The 14,266-nt window shown below is 44.1% G+C and overlaps 1 protein-coding gene across 1 annotated transcript in view; it reads right to left on the minus strand.

The window, feature by feature from the left end:
* LOC310794037 (teneurin-3) overlaps positions 1–14,266 on the minus strand; it is a gene marked incomplete at its 5' end in the record, with an annotated part of 174,303 nt that overhangs the window by 20,392 nt on the left and 139,645 nt on the right. The window contains 2 exons of the mRNA XM_083655899.1: positions 2,567–2,693; positions 3,353–3,522. Coding sequence (XP_083512025.1) covers positions 2,567–2,693; positions 3,353–3,522 — 297 coding nt within the window. The remainder of the gene's footprint in view (positions 1–2,566; positions 2,694–3,352; positions 3,523–14,266) is intronic.

Here is a 14,266-nt window from a genome sequence, read left to right on the forward strand (position 1 = left end):
ATAATAATGAATTAAGTTTGGCAACATTCAGAATTAAGCTACACTGCGGCCAACTTCAGTTACATGTTCATAACGTTACTGCTGCGAGGAGCCGATGGCTGTACCCGCTCGGCATTTAATGTTAGTTACAAAAGCACATCGACAGTGTTTTCTCACTGCCAGTAGCCTAACTACAGTAGGGTTTGACAGAGCTAGTCCGACTCACACACTCCCAGTCCTCGCTGCTCGTTGAATATTTCCAAATAGGCGTTATTCTGATAAACTGGTCACATATATGTTACGTTCTCACCCGACAAATATTAAAACTTTAAAACAGTTTGATTTTTTTGGGCTTGAAAACAGCTTTTTGGCAAGTCTAAAAATGACTATGGTAGGCGTAATCTACTTCTGTGTCTAAAACCGGAAAGACGATTACAAAATGACGTCATGCAGAACCGTCCTTGTATGGGCAAAGAATAAGTGTCTGTCCTGTCCTCGGAGGAGCTTGCTGTGTGGAATTGTGTTCTTTGTCTCACTGACTTTGTGATGCTCTGAGTTTGACACAGAGGCTGAGGCTTCAGTTACTGCTGCTTTCTGTTTGTGCCGATGTTCAGTGCAGCGCCTCCTGCTATTGGTCCATGATCAGCGAGCTGCGCGTTCACTGGACAGGCGACCTGTCAATCATGCCACTTTATCGTCTATTTTACTCTAAATGGGACCATAATTTTGTAAATGAACATCATGCTATATTGAAGAAGACTTGAAACTAGCGATTGAGACTATAAACTCATTAGGAAAGAGCCACCCCCTGCTGGCCATTAGAAAGAATGCAGGTTTAAGGCACTTCCGCATTGGCTTCATTTTTCAGTACCGCAGAATAATTGTGTGTGTGTGTGTGTGTGTGTGTGTGTGTGTGTGTGTGTGTGTGTGTGTGTGTGTGTGCGTGCGTGCGTGTGTGTGCATGCATGTGTGTGTGTGTGTGTGTGTGTGTGCATGCATGCGTGCAAGCGCGTCATTTTGCGTGGGGTCGGTGGGGTCCGGACCCTACCAACATTTCAGGGTATCCAATTGTCCCTACCAACTTTTAAGCAACCTTATTTGCATTATCTTTGGAGTGCAGTTATATAGGTCATTTAGATTGTCTTCCCATATTTTGCAAGGATAGAATTGACCCGACCATTATTGAGTGAAATTAGTTTGCAATATGTTCAAAGTTACATTTACCCCTATTTTTCACAACGGAATAGGCCAGTCCACTTTTTTTCGCCGAAACTCACGTTTGATTGGCTCATTTGGCTGATGACCAAATAAACGCCCACTCACACACATGGCTAGTCTGACACACACAACATGCTGACATGCCGCCTCCTCGCCCTCCCGCTCGGAAAAAGAGAGACATCAGAAGCTATTTTGAGCGTCCCCCTGCAGCAACTGTAAGTAACGAACACACCACTAATTGTATTACTGAAAGTCTGACGCGCATCACGCGTCGCATTTGTGCCCCAGGCTGTCAGTCAAACTGTTGAATCAGGCTAGAGGCTCTTAGGAAGCGCTGCCTGCAGCCACTGTCTTTTGTTATTGTTATTGTTTTGGCTACTATGCACTTTGAGGATGGTGTTGGTTGTCGTTTTGCACTGTTGTATGTATCGATGAGAAACAAGTGTCTGAGGATGCAAGACAAATTTCGGACTCTGTCTGACAATAAAGTAATATCTTATCTTATAACGTTAAACTGTGTGAACCAGCAGAGTATCATTTTACATTACAGCTGCTAACCTGCAAAACGCGAGCAAGAAGATGCTAGAGAAAAGTGTCCTGTCCAGTTACATGCATGTGTACATGTTACATGCATTGTTGTTACATGCATAGACTAAGTACGGTAGTATCACCCCCCCCCCCAACTGTGTATCCCCCTATATGAAGCAAGGGGGGAATTCCCCCCATTTTGAAAAATATAAAATAAAATATAAATATATATTATTATTTTTACGTAGGAAACACAGCAGCAACCAAGAGAGAGTGAGAGTGAAGGGACACAGCAGAGAGAGAGTGGAGAGACGGAGCAGCAGCAACCAAGAGAGAGAGAGAGTGAAGGGACACAGCAGAGAGAGAGTGAAGGGACACAGCAGAGAGAGAGTGGAGAGACAGTAATAATTACTGGTAAGTGAAAGTTAGTATAAGTCAGTGCACATTCTTTTATGCATGGTGTGTGGGTTTCAGTGGCAATGTTTTCTTTCCAAACCGGCTGTTTGTGAAAGAACATGATTAGATGGCTAAACCTACAGTTTGTGTTTGTTAGTTACAATTATGCTGACAGGACACATAAATATGGCTAAAAAAGGTTAAAAGAAACCTATTTTTTTTATTTAAAATGAGATATTCCTCTAAATATGGCTAAAAAAGGTAAAAAAAAAAGCTCAATTTTTTTTCGGCGGCGCCCGCCTCCCCTCATGCCGTCCTGGACCCTAACAACTTTGAGACCAAAACGACGCCCTTGCATGCGTGTGTGTGTGTGTGTGTGTGTGTGTGTGTGTGTGCGTGCGTGTGTGTGTGTGTGTGTGTGTCATTGCGTCATCCCATACTGTACCTTATCCAGGTAAGTGTAGCTCCAGGTCTTTCCATCAGCAAAGACTCTGGAAACAATTCTCCCCTGGCTGTCATACTCCCACTTCTCTGTGGTGGGACCCCTCTGGAGGCCTGTCACCTGCCCCGTACTACACACACACACACACACACACACACACACACACACACACACACACACACACACACACACACACACACACACACACAGATATTAGTCTATGTGGAAGACATCTGCCAGTGCATTGCTAAATGTATGTGTGCGTGGGGAATTGCTAGCTAACTAGCTAGCAATCACCTGTCACTGTGCCACATTGTCACTGTGCCACGCATTTACACACTGATTTCACTCAGTTTATATAGTTTATATACTGGTAGCTTTATATAATAAAATTAATTAATTAAATCATTGGTATGGGAGATTTAATTGTCATGGGAGAAAAATCTTTCTTTTTCTTTTTTGACAATCCTCCTGCGACCCCCCAAAATAACCTTGCGACCCCCCCGGGGGGGTCCCCGACCCCCAGGTTAGACAATCTGTTGAACATCTGTTGAACAGTTCAATTGTTGAATGTCAACTAATAAGCTGTTGAAATGTTACAAATACTAATACTTTGACATCTACACTACCCAGACCCCCCACGACAAGGAAAAACACCTGTGTTTCAACTGGCATGAGGGTGAGTAGATGATGACAGAATTTTCTTTTCTGGGTGAACTGTTCCTTTAAAAGAACTAGTTGGGGAAACACTCTAAAATAGTGAAACCCGCAGGTAAAAAAAGAGCTCACCTGGAATAGGTCAAGTTAACAGACAGTAGCTTGCTGCTGGGGACCCAGAGTGTAGGATGACCCTGGCTGTCGTAAATGATCTTCAGCAGGAACTTCCTGTGGTCGTCGTAAATCTTCTCTGTTCGCAGCGAGCGATCATAATCCACGGACAACAGGTTCCTACCATTCACCTGCAGGGGGCAGAGACGAGGACAAAACCAAGAAATAAGCAAAATATTCAAGAGAGAAAGACATTCCTGTGATCGCTATACGACAAATCAGAATGCCAAAAAGTTGTGCTATGTGGGGGATGTAAAGCCACTTGTAAGCCTGGCAGTGATTTGGGATTTTATCTCTCTCTCTCTTTTTTTTATCTGTTTTCTCCCCAATTGTACTTTGCCAATTCCCCCACTGCATGAAAAACCTGCTTTCCGGGCAACTAAATGACTGCATAGGGACTCAATATGTGGACACTATGTGGTACTTTCCCCCACTTTGCCACAAAGTTCCACAAAGTGCCACAAAGACGTGCATGGTGTCTCTTTGCAGTTGTGCAAAGTCCCGGAAAGTAGGTTTTTCGTGCACCAGCCCCTGCTGTCCTGGGCGTTACTCCGCCCCCTCTGCCGATCTGGGAAGAGTTGTAGACTAGCACATGCTTCCTCCAATACATGTGCAGTCGCCAGCCGCTTCTTTTCACCTGAGAGTGAGGAGTTTCCCCAGCAGGACTTGCACGTGGGAGGATCACAGTATTAGGGTTAGGGTTACGCCCCAACAGACCAGCGGAGGCGCCATTGCAGCGTCCAGGACTCATACACTTCATTTGGTTTCCCACCTGCAGACACGGCCATTGTGCCTGTATGGACGCCCGACCAAGCCGGAAGTACCGCTGTGGGAAATTGAACCCGGGTGTCCGCGGTGGTAGGCGAGTGCTTTTATCTCTCGAGACAGACTTTCGACTTGCATCAAAAATCTGTCTGCAAGCTCCGTGAAAAGCCCAATAACAGTGCTCGTAGGGCAGAGTCCTGCACCGGGTCGGGGTTCCGCGGGGCCCCGCCGGGTACCCGCAAAAAAACGCGGGGGGCGGGTAAAAAATACACTTCTGTAAATTGGTGGGTCGGGCGGCGGGTAAAAATTAATAAATGCGGACGGGCGGCGGGTGGAACAACGACGACGTATGAGCCATGTATGTTTTTCTGTTGCACTCAGATGGAGGCAGGAGGTGTGTCTGGCAGGGGGGGGTGTGTCTGGCAGGGGGAGTGTCTGGCAGCTGGTCTGACTCGAACAGGAGAAAAGTTTCTGACGCACGTTTTCGCTTTTGTTTAGGCTACATAACCGGCATCGTTTCAAGTATGCGCATACTATGCAATGTGTGACGCTATATTGACTGCACAAAACATTCAAAACTCAGCTGCGGTCAAGGTGATTGATTGGAGACAATACGAGTCGGACAGATAATATAGTAGGCTAACGTTAGCTTCCAGTCAAACATACACACTGGCTGTTTTCATAGCAACAGGCAACAACATGTCATGGATGGATAGCGTGAAAGTGGAGAGGTCTCATCCCAACGTGGATTTACGTTCCTCCAACAGCAATCATAAAGGCAGTATGGATTATACCGGACATATTGGAAATAGCTGGTAAGTCACTTTGCTTGCTGTAACTGTCTGTGTGTCTGATAGCAGAGCTATCCAGCTGGTTAGTGAGCTAGCAGCTGCTAAAAGCTAATTAACGTAGGCTACATCAGCTGACGAGTCTCGGCCAGAAAGACTGCTGTTCGCCTCTCGTGTGAAAGGGTGGCAGTTTCATTAGGTTCACTACAAAATGTTTGCACTGCAGATTAACGGTTATTATATATATGCGGTTCCGGGTCGGGGGGCGGGTCTCATGTCTGCGGGGCGGGGTGGGTTGCGGTACTGATTGATCATATGTGCGGGTTTGCGGAGCGGGGTCGGTACTGCACGTCGCGGGGCCGGGCGGAACCGGGTCTTGAAAATCAGACCCGCGCAGGACTCTGTCATAGGGCTCACATGCTGCGCTTTACCCAATCAACATGGTGCGTGAACGTGACCCGTGTGTATAGTCAAACTTACCATTTTCAGCATGTAGCAAGTTGCTACTTGCTACTAGCAACGAGCTAGCGTTGTTGTTGTTTCATAGCAATGGAGGGATTTGAGAGCGACACACAGGCAACGGCGCGGGAAGCACGGTGCGGTGGGTGCTGCAGCACCCCCTGGTGGCAAGAGATGGACTTTTTGTAATGGTTGAATTTGGCTCGAGTAACTGTGTTTCTGTAATGGTTTCTGCGCACGAGTCTGTGCGGTGTAGTGGATATCTTCTCTATAGACGATCTTTGCTCAACGCAGTGGTTCTTGGGTAAAAAATAGGATCCAGCTGTGTCCCAATTCAGTGGCCATGGCCTCCGTCGGCTGTGGTCTGCAGAGGTCTGTCCTCCACGGACTAGTCAGGGGAGTGTGCAGCCTGGAACGAGCGAGCATGCACTCCGGGAAATGCTGAAGTTTTGTTTACTTAGCCTCACGTTGAAACTAGTGTTTACATAGCTGTGTTTACTTTGTTCACGGAGTCGGAGACACGCTTTGTGAAGAGAAAGATACGAGATGACAAGACTGAGGAAAAAAGAAAGAGGAGATGGGAGGAATAGCAGGTAGGCTATCACTGTCCCTGATTCCTGAGGGTAAATTGAGTAATGCTGCAGAGAAGAGGAGAAGATACTGAATAATGACATCACAACAGCCTAATGCTAATGTTAATTTAAAATTAAATATTCCTCTAAATATGGCTAAAAGTCCAAAAAACGTCAAATTTTCTTCGGCGCTGCCCGAGTCCCTTCCTTGTAGCACCCCGTACTTAAAAGTACTTCCAGCGCGGCTGCACACAGGGAGCGGAAAGGAAATCCATAAATGGTCAGAGCCGGTCGGTTGGAGCCAATGGCAGAGCTTGCAGGGCGTGGAAAAGGATTTTCTTCTATTGCCGACCAGAGTCCCTTCAGTTCCGGGTATTCATGCATTCAGACGAGCCTGCCCCCACAGGTTAGAGAATCAAATAAATGTTTGTTTGTTTGTTTTTAACCGTTGGGCTCCCTGATTGTCTCTACACTACCCAGACGCCCCATTTGTGATTTTTCCATTATCCTGCTTTAAAAAGGAAGTCATCCAACATGCGTCTTTGTGACTTACTGAGGAGAGAAAAAAGATGCTGACTGTTTACCAGGAGCCTGTACTACAAAGCAAGTTCAACATTGGTGGTTTAGCTGTCCCAATGTTGGGAAAGTATTGGCAATCAACAGAGCATGGCCGAGTTTGTGCAAAACATTTTATCACAAGCTCCAGTCTTTAAGTATTTGATGTATATATCGCTACTGCTACTGCTAGTATGCTAAGCATGAGTGCATATGGTTGCTCTGCGACCTCAATCCTGTGGTCTAAAATGAAAGTCAAACTTAAACAACTGAATAATAGACTATTCAGATAGTTAACTAGCCCGTTCTCTTCAATCTGCGTACAAATTTGACTTAATTTCAACATGCACACATACTGTAGATGGTCAGAAAATAAAATTATATGAATTTTAAACCTTTTTGACCTGTATTTATTTTCAACTTACTATTCTTTCAGACCAATAAGCATACCGATACAGTAGCCTACTGTAGTTGGTTAAACCCATACAATTTAATGATAATGTTATTATTTGCGGTCTAATAGCTGATGCTATTAACATCTATGTTTTTCCGACTTGTATCTTGAACGCACGTCGCCGTCGGAGATGGAGCGTTTCCCACTTCCCACTTCTCACGTGCACAGCATTAATGTTAAAGGGTGAGTCACTCTGCTTAATAAACAAACAATCCAAACCCCAGTCATTACATGGAAGAAACACGAGGAGGGCTACTGCGTTTCAAATAGTTAAAATAGAAGGTGCTCTTTGGTCAAAGGGACATAATAGTGTCAAAAAGACGGGAGGACCAAGGCACTTCTTCTAGCAAAGTTAAAAAAGCTTTATTATAATGTTATAATATAATTCATAATGAATTGAAACAGCAACATGTTTGGGTCAAACAGAACTTGGTCAGGGTGTGTGCACACCCCCCCCGCACACACCCCCCCACACACCCCCCCACACCCCCCCCCCCCCCCCACACACACACACACACACACACACACACACACACACACACACACACACTCTCACACACACACACACATTCTCACACACACACGCACACCCACACACATCCAATTAAGCCTATAATAAAGCTTTTTTAACTTTGCCAGAAGAAGTGCCTTGGTCCTCCCGTCTTTTTGACCCACCCATTACGTAAGGGATAATGTATTGTGAGCCGGTGATTACTGGCGAAATAATGACCGACAGTTGAATGATTGAGCCCGACGTGCAGCGGAGGGCTTAATCATTCACCTGAAGGTCATTATTTCCAGTAATCACCGGCTCACTATACATTATCCCGCTTAGAACACGGCCTACAACTAAATCATTCAATAATCTGACAAAAATAATTATTCAAATAGATTTTTTAATAGCGTTTTCAACGACAAAGCGGTTTCATTCGTAATTGGCACACAAGACACCACAGCTGCAACTGGTTGGCCTAATTAGTAGTGTTTGCTGACAAAAGGCTCTTATCAACTGATTAATCCAGGTGTGGCAGAGCAGCGGTTGGTTGTCGAGAAATAATGACCGGTGAATCTTGTTGATTGACCAATCAGAATCGAGTATTCAAGAGAGCCGTGTTCTAAATCTTGTTAACACGTTGAGTGCCAGAGCCGAGATATCTCGTCTTACATAATCCAACGCTTGAGTGCCAGAGCCGAGATATCTCGTCTTACATAAACATTATTTTTTTTTGACGGTGGGACATCAATCAACAACTTTTACGTCTTCTAGATCACTATTGGAGCAAGAGAATGTGTATAATCTATTTTACCGACCACTAAGTGGCGACAGTGCTCTCCTGACTAGAGGAAGGCAAGCATTTTTTTAACTTGTCACGCCATTCTCACCCCAGCCATTCTCATGAAAATGGATGGGGGAAAACGCTTTCGTTTTCGCGCTGATTGCTGGCGATGCGGGATTGCAAATTTACATAATAGATTACAGGTGGAACACACTTTGAAACACGCAGCATAAATATGACCAGAATCGCAAAAGCTTCTCTCAACCAAAACTCCAAGAAGCGAGCGAGTCCATCCCGACTTCCTCAAACAGCGGCCGCGCAGCCACAGGCACAGGACAGCAGCAAAGCACTGAGACTGGTGACAAGCTTGTGACGGCCGCTGCAGCCAAGAAGAACGCCCACGGAGGGAGGAGTTGAAGCAACTCTCCCTCTCGCTCTCTCCCTCTCTCTCTCTCCTCTCTCTCTCTCGAGAGAGAGAGAGGAGAGAGAGAGAGAGAGAGAGAGGAGAAAGAGAGAGAGAGAGAGAGAGAGCGCACAGAGTGGGAGACAAGGGCACCCATAATCACAGGCACGTGAGGTGGTTCTAAAAATCCATTTATCTCCAAACTCTCTGAAAATCTCTGAAACCATGCTGTACTCAACGGCTAATATCTACATAACTACTAACTCTGCAAACTAACTCTTTTAGACAGAGAAAGCACACATTCTATTAGTTATTTTTAGATGATTGGTGTTCACGAATTCTTAACAGAAAATAATCCTCGGCTCTTGTAAAATGAGCCAGAATCCTCAAAAAAAAACCTGGCACAACTTACCTACAGGATTGAAAAAATGGCTGGCACTCAATGTGTTAATAACTGGCTGGTCCATGACAACACACTTCTGATCCCAGGCACATAAAACACTCAAGCCTCTCAGAGCCAGCTAGCGTTCTAAACCATGTGCTGTTTGTTCAAAGCATCATTTTTTGAAGACAGATAGCCCAGGTCCAGGGGGCTAAATCCACATCCAGTATCCTTGAAGCAAATTATCCCATCAATATTCTACAGACATGTTTCATTAAAGAGAGAGACTTGCTGGAAAACATTCAAAAGGCATAATTTCATTTCTCATCATATCATTTTTTCAGCTGCTCATTCATTTGAAAATTAGCACCAGTTGAATGCAATGAGGTGAAGTGAGAGCGGGTGGCGAGAGAGGACGTTGGGGCAGTGGCCAAATGGAAAAAAAGACCATTGGGATGACAGCCAATAGCCATGCAGTCTCTGCCATCTCATGTCAGGGGAAGCCAATCATTTTGCAGATTGGCAGTGCCCCTCATCTTTTTCATGCTGATCCACTCAAACGGTGACCTTGGCTTCATGTTCCACATCATTAAAGAAACAGGTTGAAGAGGACTCTCTCTGATATCCTCGGTGCAAAAGAAGGAACGTAAATTGATTTCCCTCCCCGCCCAGTACGGCTGGGTATCGTTTAAGAAATTACAATACCAATACCAATACCAATACCAGTAACCTTAAAGTGATACGATACCAATAGGGTTCTTAATTTGATACCTTTTTCTTGTTTTTATGCACACTTTTGAACATTTTGGTGCCATCTCGGCACACAAATCGCACTCAAATTTGCCACCACAGACTGTATGGGTTGTACTGTAGCTGCTGCGCTAGTGGGCCAATTACAGTACATGTCACATTACTGAAAATTGAAGAACGCTTCTGGTGATTGGCTGTGAGCAAAATCATACAAATATTTGTTTCCCTACGATGTACAAAAAGGATGGAATGCAGGTATCGTTTGACTGCAGAAGTTTTGATACTACTTATTTCGATTGATTAGAGGTAGTGTATTGACTACCCATACCCAGCCCTGCCACCCAGTATGTAGAGTTAGTTTACCCAGCACTGCCACCCAGTATGTAGAGTTAGTTTACCCAGCCCTGCCACCCAGTATGTAGAGTTAGTTTACTTAGCCCTACCACCCTGTATGTAGTTAGTTTACCCAGCCCTGCCATCCAGTATGTAGAGTTAGTTTACTTAGCCCTGCCACCCAGGATGTAGAGTTAGTTTACCCAGCCCAACCACCCAGTATGTAGAGTTAGTTTACCCAGCCCTACCACCCAGTATGTAGTTAGTTTACCCAGCCCTGCCACCCAGTATGTAGTTAGTTTACCCAGCCCTACCACCCAGTATGTAGAGTTAGTTTACCCAGCCCTACCATCCAGTATGTAGAGTTAGTTTACCCAGCCCTACCACCCAGTATGTAGTTAGTTTACCCAGCCCTGCCACCCTGTATGTAGAGTTAGTTTACCCAGCCCTGCCACCCAGTATGTAGAGTTAGTTTACCCAGCCCTACCATCCAGTATATAGAGTTAGTTTACCCAGCACTGCCACCCAGTATGTAGTTAGTTTACCCAGCCCTGCCACCCAGTATGTAGAGTTAGTTTACTTAGCCCTGCCACCCAGTATGTAGAGTTAGTTTACTTAGCCCTACCACCCAGTATGTAGTTAGTTTACCCAGCCCTACCACCCAGTATGTAGAGTTAGTTTACCCAGCCCTGCCACCCAGTATGTAGTTAGTTTACCCAGCCCTACCACCCTGTATGTAGAGTTAGTTTACCCAGCCCTGCCACCCAGTATGTAGAGTTAGTTTACTTAGCCCTGCCACCCAGTATGTAGAGTTAGTTTACCCAGCCCTACCACCCAGTATGTAGTTAGTTTACCCAGCCCTGCCACCCAGTATGTAGTTAGTTTACCCAGCCCTGCCATCCAGTATGTAGAGTTAGTTTACTTAGCCCTACCACCCTGTATGTAGTTAGTTTACCCAGCCCTGCCATCCAGTATGTAGAGTTAGTTTACTTAGCCCTGCCACCCAGTATGTAGAGTTAGTTTACCCAGCCCTACCATCCAGTATATAGAGTTAGTTTACCCAGCCCTACCACCCAGTATGTAGTTAGTTTACCCAGCCCTACCACCCAGTATGTAGTTAGTTTACCCAGCCCTACCACCCAGTATGTAGTTAGTTTACCCAGCCCTACCACCCAGTATGTAGTTAGTTTACCCAGCCCTACCACCCAGTATGTAGAGTTAGTTTACCCAGCCCTACCACCCAGTATGTAGAGTTAGTTTACCCAGCCCTACCACCCAGTATGTAGAGTTAGTTTACCCAGCCCTGCCACCCAGTATGTAGTTAGTTTACCCAGCCCTACCACCCAGTATGTAGAGTTAGTTTAGGAAAATCTGAATTCTTCTGAGGTGTACTTAGACCTGTAAATGTGGCCTGATACACTCCACCGAATCTAGATACATCTGTTCTGCCCCCACAGTTTTGTGTTGCATTCAAGACCTCTAGTTGCATAAAATAGTATTGCATTTGAGTTCTTATATTTAACCCTCCTCTCTTGCCGTAGTTCTTTTGTGTTTCTGACTCTACTGAGAGGACATGCTGCAGCTACTTTTCATTCATATTTTTGTTAGCCTTTGAAGGTCCAAGTCTGTAAGTATTTGATTTAAATGTCTACTTTGATGTATTCTTTGTAACTTCCATTTTGGAATCTTTTGTTATGCCATTTATGTTGTTAAAAATCGATGCTAATTACTAACAGCATTCAATTAGCTTAGGTGCTAACTAGCCCTCCAAGCCACATGGTAGGCCCAATGGCTACTCATTGTTTGTGATGGATATGTCAAATTTGAATTGTATATTCATGTAGGCTGTATGTATATGGGCAGTTTGTAATGCTATATTTTTGTGTTTTCACAGTTGTACAAAAAAGAGGAAATCCTAACTAAAAGTCCTAAACTCAACTCCGGTTTCCTGGGTCTTTATTCAAGGATTTCATGTTAGCTATCTACTAAGCTAACCTGTACAAAGCAAGAGCAGAATAACATCTATTTCTGCACAGGTAGAGGCAAGGCCTTCTTGCACACTCCTGAACCACTCTGATTTCACCTGGCACCAAAGACCATTTCTGCACTTACTTTTCACCATTAGGTTTCAGGCTACACTATCTGGGGTTGGGGTTTCTTTCATCTTTAATATCGTTCACTTTTTTTTTACAGAGAAGTTACCAATATGAGCCAATCTGACATTTTATTGTCATTCTTGCCATTTTCTGGCTATTTCTTTCTGCTTGCATCATTTCATGTTAGGACTAGGAACTTCTGAAATGTATTTCATTTACGTACATTTAATTCAGCCTACATTGTTTGGGACACACTTTGTGGCATTAAGATGGCACCACTGGACAGTGAAATGTAAACTCTGGTAATTTATCCCACTTCCCAAAGAATCTCTGCTACAGTATCAAACTCCATTGTAGCTGAGCATGGACATATCTGGATGTAATGTGACATCATTACATTTGGCCATTTATCCATATGAATACGAAAAAATATGCCACTAAACAACAAAATGAACCGAGGAATGCAAAGTCCATCACCAGCTTGTCACAGTGTCATGAGTGTTTTAGGTAGGGCTGCACAATGGAAATAAGTTTGACAAATTTTTTGTGATATCCTGATGAACTATTTTGTACTGTAGCCTATGCTTGTGGTGTACTGTATTTTTTGATTTATAAAATTAATTCATGATTATGGTCAAAATGATGACTCTGACTTTGGGAACATCACGCATTTATTGAACTAAAAACAAAGTAAAAACTCAGCTACAGTACCAAACACGCCACGGCTCTCTGTTCTTGACTAAAGCTTCTCACACACACACACACACACACACACACACACACACACACACACACACACACACACACACACACACACACACACACACACACACACACACACACACACACACACACACACACACACACACACACACACACACACCACAGCAAGAGAGTGACAAATAAATGAATCTTGAATCTTGAAATCTTGATCGCAAAATTGCAATTTCCTGGAGGGACTGGTTATAAGGGCAGCTAAGAAACTTGTCTAATGACAGAAACAGTTATGACATGTCAAACCAGCACTGTGCAACATTATTTCAAACCATCTGCCCTACTTTGCTGTGGGATTTAACAGAGGGTTCTAGATTTTGTGTAGAAGAATAGCCATATTTTGTGGTGATATTCAATATCTTACTGCAAAAAATGACAACTGAGTGTTTTCCCCACAAATGTTCTTGTCAGGGTGGAAAAGCAGCGGAAACAGCATTTAGGTCATCATGGGACAGTAAAACTGCAATAAGCAACATTTTCTGACCACTAGAGGGTGACAGAAACCACAAGATAATTGTAAAAAATAAGGCACAGCAAAGCAACTGCACTACAGAGGCCTAATAAGGACAAACATTGCAAAACACCAATAAAGGCTAATAGCTAAGTGTCGCCAATAGCCCTCTGTCTTTGACAGATATTTCTCCCGCTGAAGGTTAAATGTGACATGTCCCACAATGACAAATGAAGAGTTAGTTAGGGAGTTTACTAGTTCAACAAGTTTGGTTTACACACTTGCTCCATCGATTCCACCATTACAAAAAAAATGAAAAGCTACTGAATGGACCGGGAGGAGCTTGGTTCCAGAGGTGATGCCAAAAGGCTTTACAAGACAACTTCTGCAACACATCTGGTTGCTTTTTACAAGACAACTTCTGCAACACATCTGGTTGCTGTTTACAAGACAACTTCTGCAACACATCTGGTTGCTTTTTACAAGACAACTTCTGCAACACATCTGGTTGCTTTTTACAAGACAACTTCTGCAACACATCTGGTTGCTGTTTACAAGACAACTTCTGCAACACATCTGGCTGCTTTTTACAAGACAACTTCTGCAACACATCTGGTTGCTTTTTACAAGACAACTTCTGCAACACATCTGGTTGCTGTTTACAAGACAACTTCTGCAGCACATCTGGCTGCTTTTTACAAGACAACTTCTGCAACACATCTGGTTGCTGTTTACAAGACAACTTCTGCAACACATCTGGTTGCTTTTTACAAGACAACTTCTGCAACACATCTGGTTGCATTTTACAAGACAACT

This window comes from Poromitra crassiceps (assembly GCF_964638095.1).
Source record: "Poromitra crassiceps genome assembly, chromosome: 19".
NCBI lineage: Eukaryota > Metazoa > Chordata > Actinopteri > Beryciformes > Melamphaidae > Poromitra > Poromitra crassiceps.